At 40.8% G+C, this 8,527-nt stretch overlaps 1 protein-coding gene across 1 annotated transcript in view; it reads right to left on the bottom strand.

Annotated features, from left to right (window-relative positions):
- Positions 1–3,656: 3,656 nt before the first annotated feature.
- The window catches only part of Tada2a (transcriptional adaptor 2A), a 60,621-nt gene continuing 55,750 nt past the window's right edge, over positions 3,657–8,527 (bottom strand). The window contains exon 16 of the mRNA XM_076869759.1: positions 3,657–4,683. Within this exon, the coding sequence (XP_076725874.1) occupies positions 4,645–4,683 (39 nt within the window). The 3' untranslated portion in view covers positions 3,657–4,644. The remainder of the gene's footprint in view (positions 4,684–8,527) is intronic.

The following is an 8,527-nucleotide window of genomic DNA, read 5'->3' as shown; positions in this document are numbered from 1 at the left end:
GTATTGAACCCAGGGGCACTTAACCACTGAGCCACATCCCCAGCCCTTTTTAAATATTTTTATTTAGAGACAGGGTCTGATTAAGTTACTCAGGGCCTTGCTAAATTGCTGAGCCTCAATTTGAACTTGCAATTCTCCTGCATCAACCTCTGGAATCACAGAGGCCCAGTCAGTTTCTTGTTTAAAATTCCAGTAAATTTATACTTTTTTAACCTGACATTATGAGAGCAGGAACCTATTTTGATAGAAACTAAATTTTTCATATCTTACAATTTTTTTTTTAATGCCATGAGTTTGATTTTGTGATAGGGGTTCCCTTGATGCTTTGACTGTATCCCTATGGATAGGCAGAATCACAGCCTTTGGGACAGGAGTTCCCTGTGTTTCTCCTTTGCTAGCAAAGCAATAAACCTAAACCTTTTTCCTTTTTCTCAAAAAAAAAAAAAAAAAAAAAAAAAAAAATCAAAGCTTTAAAATTAGGCAAATTGTTCCAGCAGTTCATATAGTGACTTTATTTTTGACATGCCAATACCAAAATAGCAAACTCTCTAACAGAAATGATTGTATGCAGCTTTTCTCCCTACAGTCCTTCCTTCAGCCAATTTAATGACTCAGCAGGACAAAGAGTCATATCGCCCATCAGATTCCAGCTTGTTTGTTAACATAGGTTTTCAAAACAATCTCTAAGTAGTGACAAGGAGTTAGGTATTTCATGGACTATGGGAACTAAACCTAGCATGAAGAATCATCATCAGTGAAGAGGAGGGAGATGGGCTAAAATAGAGTACATGTGGAGTGTGCTGTTGACTTAAAGATGGCGAGATTAAGAAAAGTAAGAAGAAGTGCTGAAGTCAAGTAATAACCATGTAATGATTGTACATATGCCTATGGGGAGGGAGATGCTTTCTGTCTTTACAGAATGAGGAAGTGTGGACTCGTGTTTGCCTCTGCCAAAAAAAGGGTCTGTAAAGTATGCGGTTCCAGACTAGCACTGTCCAATAGAACTTGGTGTGACCACCAACATCTTCATTGTCCAATACAGTATCAATATAGTAGCCCCACTAGCCTTAGGGAGCTACTGAGCACTTTAAGTGTAGTTAGGGTGAGCAAGGAACTAAATTTGTTATTTTATTCTATTTTAATCAGTTCAAATTTAAATCTTACTGGACAACACTATTTTTTGGGGGGGAGGGGTGGCACCAGGGATTGAACCCAGGGGCGATTAACCACTGAGCCACAAAATGAACGGTGGTATAACCAAGAAATAAAATATTGCCACCACCCTAGAAGCCACTTGTCTATTCCTCTCCACTCTATCCTCCTTCCTTGTCCCACCTCACAAGTAAAAACTACCTTAAATATTATCATTCTTCCCTTGTTGCTGCTGTTGTTTAAATCATTTCTACTATCTGTATATCTATATCTTAACCAGGGGTCAGCAAACTATGGCCCACAAGCCAAATCTGAGCACTGCCTATGTATGTATGACCAAAGTTGAGAATGTTTTTCTTACAGATGAATGTTTGTGATCAATTTGATAGGGAGCACTCACCTTGAACACCAATTAAGCAAAACATTATCTCCCTGTTATTGACTGAATTGTGTTCCCCCCAAAAGACATGATGAAGCCCTAAACTCCAGCCCTTTTTTATATTTTATTTAGAGACAGGGTCTTGCTGAGTTGCTTTAGGACCTCGCTACATTGCTGAGGCTAGCTTTGGACTTGCATCCTCCTGCCTCAGTCTCCCGAGCCTCTGGGACTACAGGTGTGCATGATGGGGCCCAGCTTTGGTTGATTTGGTTTGGTACCGGGAATTAAACCCCAAGGTGCTTTATCACTGAGTTACATCCTAGCCCCTTTACTTTTTTGAGGCATGATCTCACTAAATTGTTTAGGTTTTTGCTGAATAATTGAATCTGGCCTCAAACTTTTGATCTTTCAGCCTTAGATTCTCAAGTCACTGGGATTATAGGCATGCACTACTGCACCTGGTCTGGACAGCACTTTCTAGAATATAAATATGTGAGTTTATGGGTGTCAATTATTTTAGGGGTCATCTCCTACAAAAGTATGATTTGGGCCCAGCAAGAGTTTGGGTCTTCCTGACTACAACGAAATAAACAGTTCTTTAGAGCACTGCAGCATCTGTGCTAGATGAGAATTGATTTGAGTAAGCAAATAAAGAGTGGAGACTTCTTCTCCAATTAGCTTCTGATGTCTTCTTTCTTTCTTTTTTTTTTTTTTGGTACTGAGGATTGAACCCAGGGTGTTGTGCATGCGAGGAAAGCACTCTATCAACTGAGCTATATCCCTAGCCCTAATGTCTTTTTTTCTGAACATATTCTCACTGGTTGGGCAATGGGCTACTTAGAATACACTTTTATGGGTCCCTGAGAAAGAATGGTTGCATCTTCCATTCATATCATTGCCTCTTGCTAACAAACTGGCAGTAAACTGAGCATAGGGCACCCACCTGTAATCCCAGCTACTTACTTAAGAGGCTCAGACAGGAGGATGGCAAGTTCAAGGCCAGCCTGAGAATTTAGTTAGACCCTGTCTCAAAATAAAACATTAAAAAGTTGGGTGTGGTGGTGTATACCTAAAATTCTCAGGAGGCTGAGACAGGAGTACTCCAAGTTTGAGGACAGCACCAGCAACTTAGCGAGGCTGTAAGCCTTTTAGTGATACACTTAAAATAAAAAAAAATTTAAAAATTTTGTTTGGGGTACTGAGGATTGAACTCAGGGGCACCTGACCACTGAGCCACATCCCCAGTCCTATTTTGTGTTTTATTTAGAGACGGGGTCTCACTGAGTTCCTTAGTGCCTCTTGCTGAGGCTGGCTTTGAACTTGCAATCCTCCTGCCTCTGCCTCCCAAGGCACTGGGGTTACAGGTGTGCGCCACCACACCCAGCAAAATAAAAAAAAAATTAAGTACAGGTAATGAGACTCAGCAGTTAAGCAGCTTTGGGGTACAATCCCCTGTACAAAAACAAAACGACAAAAAAATTTAAAAAGGGGGGTGGGGATGTCAGTGGTACATACCCCTGGATTCAATACCAAAAAACAAAAACAAAAACAAAACCTGGCAACAGCTTTGATTTACCTGTCAGAATTGGATAAGAGCAGTGATCAGGACACTCCAGTCTACAGAAGTTTGGTTTCAGGGAGCCATTAGGTCTTGTGCCTCACAGGTATTTCAAAGCCTGCTCACTAGTGACTGTAATTACAGTTTATATGTATGCCACTGATTTCTATAAAGATGCAAATACCCTAAGAGAAGCAAACATTTTTAAAACTACTGTCCTTCAACAGGTTTGAGAGGAACAGTGGTCACCAGGTACCTGGGAGAAAACTCTATGCATGTGGGAAAAATAAAAGAATTAGCAGGACAGAAGTCTTAAGATACATTTCATCTACTACAGAGGTTTGCCTAAGGCGTGTGCTATTTCAGAAGATGTAAGAACACCTATATAAGGACTAACTAGGTTTTATTACATGAAAAAATGCTTTAATCTTCTATTTTTAGTTTCATAGTTCTCATAAAATTAATTTTCTAGTAATAAAGAAATGTCATATTACAAACGAAAAAAGGAAAATAAGAGAAAAAGCATCACCATCACTTTATTAACAAAACAGTGATTAGCACCTGAATTTGTCTTTTTTTCTATGAAAGATTTTTTAGTTTTCTTTACACAGTTACAATCATAATATATAGTTCTGTAACCAACATCAAGTTTCTTGGACTAGGCATTACATAAGGGAACATTACAACATGTCAAGGATAACTAGGTAATTTGAAATCTGTCTCTGAAATTTTCTACCTTTAATTCAACACCAGGGCTACGGCAATGATGCAGTGATGCGAATTTGAAGATAAACAGCATCCATGCACAATACACATCTGCCTCTTTTTATATTCTGTGGCTCAAGATTTCAGTGTCCTTCCGTGTGACTTTAGCATGATGTGAATGATGTGGTACAACCTGAATGCAGTTAAACGGAACTAGCAAAGGCTCAAAGGGAAAGAAAGGGAGATGCCAGTTGTGTTGTATACCTTATGTGATATATACCCTATCCCCCCTCCGTTCATCTTTTTCTTTTGCAGTACTTGTGAGTGGAACCCAGGGCCTCACACTTGCTAGGCAGATGCTCCAGCACTGATCACATCCCTCAGCTTTATTTATCCCATTTAATCTTCACCAAACCCAGTCAGGTAGGGATTATCAACCACACTTTAGACAGGAGGGTTAAGAAACTTGCCCAAGGTTGCATATGACTAAATAGCAGAACAAGGATTAGTACTCAAGATTTTTCTAACACACCAGGCAGGTAAACAAGAGATCATGTATCCGTATAAGGTCAGTAATGTCAAAAAAGTAAAAAATTCGTACTTTTTCCTCAATTATTTCTTGCATAAACCCTTCATTTAAAAGTGAGTGTTTAAGAGGGCTAGGGATATACCCCAGTTGGTAGAGTGCTTACCTTGAATGCACAAGGCCCTGGGTTCAATCCCTAGTAGCACCACCAAAAAACCCCACACAAAACGAAAGTGAGTGTTTAAGCCAGGCAGGGTGGAGCATACCTTTAATCCTAGCAGCTCAGGAGCCTGAGGCAGGAGGATCACAAGTTTAATGCCAGCCTCAGCAACTTAGCAAGACTCTAAGCAACTTAGTGAAACCCTGTCTCAAAATAAAAAATAAAAAGGGCTGGGAATGTGGCTCAGGAGTTAAGTGCCCCCCACCCCCCTTCATGGCACTGGTACTTTTTTTTTTTTTTTTTAATAACTAGAATGTATTCTAGTATTTCTTGAAAGGAAAAAATATTTTTTAAAAATCTTTAAAAAGTAGAACGAAGGGCTGGGGTTGTGGCTCAGCAGTGTGCTAGGTGCTGGGTTTGAGCCTCAGCACCACATAAAAATAAATAAACACAATAAAAGGTATTGTGTCCAACTACAACTAAAAAGTAAATTAAATTTTAAAAAAATAGTAGAACAAAGAGGGCTGAGGTTGTGGCTCAGTGGTACAGTGCTTGCATAGCACATGTGAGGCACTGAGTTCCATTGTCAGAATCATATATAAATAAATAAAGGTATTGTGTCCATCTACAACTAAAAAAAAATTTTTTTAAGTAGAGTGAAGAAAGAAAATATTCCCCTCCCCCAAGAGTTAGTTACCTGTAGTGATGATACCACCACCATAAAAGGTAAAAGACATGCTTTTAAAGACACCCAACGTAATTAATGCTGCTTTGCATAACTTCCTACCACACCAAAGAGGAAAAACCTGGTCCTACAAAAGGGAAGTACATGTACACGTCAGCCCAAAAGCTTGGAGACTTCCCTCTGGTTATGGAATGCTACCCATAACATCCAAAGCCGCTGAGTATGCAAATGATGAAGTGGAATGTGATAGTAGAGCAGCAAAGGTTCCCAGATGGGTTAAAAGGCAACATCTAACCTCCTGAGTTGCCCATCTGCTCTTGCTTTGCTAAATAGTAGCAAATTTGTAACAGAAAGTCAGTAACCTCAAATAATTCTTCACCAGACTCAAGAAGCATACTTCCCTGTAAACATACCCTCTGCATTGTGAGTCTCCAGAGCCCTGGGGCAGTGTCTGGCTATATCCTGGATGCTAATTAGGGGTATCCCTTTTCATCAGAGGGCCTCTAAGCTTAGGGCTCCTATATCCTCCCAATCTTGCCACCTGTGCTGGAAATCCCATGCTTTGTCTTTCCTCTTCCTAGTTTCCATGGAGACCCAACAATTTACTTTTTTCCCCCAAATCTTAGCCATGGTTATTTTTAACTGGAAAACTCTGAGCCAGGTCACAGCTGGGATCTGGATGATGCAATGACGTCTATAGCCACCCTTCTCTCCCACAGACAGACGCCTTCTTTCTGCAGTTGCTGGGGGCGGAGGCACTCCTGGGAGACTGTGCTCTCAAAAGCGTTTTTTGCTTTACATCATGAAGTTAAAATTCAGGCCCTGACTTAGATCTGACAGGTGTCCTGAATCTGAAGCTGTGTACACTCAGAACTAGGAGAAGATTATTATTTTCGGGGGAGGGGAGTGGGGGGATCAAGGAAAAGTTGACATTGCTCTCAGCTGTCTGGCTGCAGTTTAGGTACACGGGGGCTCTGGCTCCTATCCCCTGGCAGAGTAGCTTTATCTGCTGCAGATTGCTCTTGATTAAAAAGAGGATTCTAACATGGGACAAGGTGATAACAGGTGGAAGAGCTGTTTCCCATCTCTTCAACAGCAAATGCCTATGTTATCAGGGTCAGAACACTGCTGCCCTCAGTCACAGAAGATTCACATCAGCCCACCAATCCTTGATACTTGGCAGCCAGTGCCTTCAAGGCATATCTGAACTTTTTGTACACTCCTTTTCAATAATTTTTGGGAGAAACTATTCAATTACCCTGAATGTTGTCTATTTCACCTTTGACAACTTTCTAACATCAGAAACTGGAGGGGAAAAAAGATATCTTAGCTCCAATTCAAAATCACTTTTCTTACTGGGAATAGGCACAACAATGTGATCCCAGATACTCAAAAGGCCAAGGGAGGAACATGATAAGTCAAGACCAGCCTAGGCAAGGACAACTTAGCAAGACCATGTCTCAAAAAGAGCTGTGGCCCCAGCACCACAAAAGAAGAAAGAAAGGAAAGAGAGAGAGACAGAGAGAGAGAGAGAGAGAGAGAGAGAGAGAGAGAGAGAGAGAGAGAGAACACGCACGCAAGAGAGAAAGAGAGAGCACGAGCGAGAGCGAGTTTAATCAATGGTTAATGAATAAATTACAATGATTGATTAAAAAAAAGGCGGGGGAGGGGGGCTGTGGCTGTAGCTCAGTGGTAGTGTATTTGCCTAGCACATGCAAGGTCCCAGGTTCCAAGCCCAGTACCAAAACAATAAATAAATAAGTTCCACATCCCAGAATCCATTACATTTTTATTTCTTAAAACATTTCTGTTTTCAAGAAATTCCCTACATGAAGGGTGATAATGGAGTGGGGGGAGCAAATCAGTTTTTCTATTGTTCAGTGGGAGAAATGAGAGGCTAGGTCATTTCAAACAATTGAAAATGGAAGTACCCTTGGGAGAGAGAGCTCTTCTAACAAAAGGGAACTGCATTTGAAGTGTCATGAATTGGAACTTAGCTGTCAGTTCACTGAATAAGAGGTGATAAGATGACAACATTTCAATCTAAGAAAGTGCTGGTTGCTTAAAATGATTATGAGGTCTTCTTTCTATATTTCCTAAGATGTTGATTCTAGTCAACGTAATTCTGAACCAAGGCAGTAAGCCATCTGGAATTTTTTCCCCCCTACATAAGACCTCAGGAGTGATCATACTAGATGAAAAATCATTGCTTTGATGGGTGTGGTGTGCACACCTGTAATCTCAGTGACTCCAGAGGCTGAGGCAGGAGGATCCTAAATTCAAGGCCAGCCTGTGCAATTCAATGAGATCCTATCTCAAAATAAAAAATAAAAAGGGCTGGGGATATAGCTCAGTGGTAGAGTAACCCTGGGTTCAACCAAGTAGCACAGAGAAATTTAAAAAAAAAGGAAGGAAGGAAGGAAAGATTAGTCTGGTGCCACAGAAACCCACCCCCTGTGCTCCAAAGTAGATAATGAATGCATCAAATTCAATTATTCAGCCCTAAAAGATATAGAACAATTCTGGGCTAGCAAAGTTTAAGCACTGTGTTTTCAAAGACAAGGGCAGTGACCTTGAAGTTTTTTTTTTTTTTTTCCTCTTGGTTTTAAGCCTTTAATCTTCACTATCCATATTCTCTCTCTTTTTTTTGGGAGGGGGGAGTAACCAGAGATTGAACCCAAGTGTGCTTAATCAAACTCAGCCATATCCCCAGCCCTTTTTTATATTTAGAGACAGGGTCTCACCTAGTTGCTTGCAGCCTTGCTAAGTTGCTGAGGCTGGCTTTGAACTTGAGATCCTCCTGCCTCAGCCTCCTGAGTCGCTGGCATTTCAGGCATGTGCCACCTCGATCAGCACTATCTATTCTTATCCCCACTTTATTACCATCTCAACAAGGAAAGGGCCTAGCATGTGATGGGTAACAAGCAAGTAACTCATTGTGACAAAGCAATTTTAATGCCAGAGCGAAACATTCATCCTTCCCTCAAATACCTATGTTTTTGATTTATAAGCTTGGCTGATCAAATCAAAGGGCAGCTGATACTCTTTCACTGTAGTATATACCTCAACTGCTGGAAGCCAGGAGAGCAGGCAAACGATGAATAGAAAAAGAACTTCCTTCCATTATATATGGAAACTGTCCACTCTATCCCCTCCTCAAAGGCAGCACACTAAGACTTCAGTGCTGATGCCTGTTTCCAGGACAGGCTACTTAGGTTCTAAAATCCCCCCAATTAAATGTTCTTTACTATTCTTCCACTCCTAAAAGTCCTATGGCAACATAACTTTGACCATACAGGCTGCTCTAATCCTTCTTGAGTTCTGAGATCCTGTTCAATTTCACTCAAAAGGGCTAATTATTA

The sequence above is a fragment of the Callospermophilus lateralis genome, chromosome 11 (genome assembly GCF_048772815.1).
Source record: "Callospermophilus lateralis isolate mCalLat2 chromosome 11, mCalLat2.hap1, whole genome shotgun sequence".
NCBI classification, from domain to species: domain Eukaryota; kingdom Metazoa; phylum Chordata; class Mammalia; order Rodentia; family Sciuridae; genus Callospermophilus; species Callospermophilus lateralis.
Note: the sequence above shows the minus strand (reverse complement) of the source record. Positions and strands in the feature narration are given on the sequence as shown.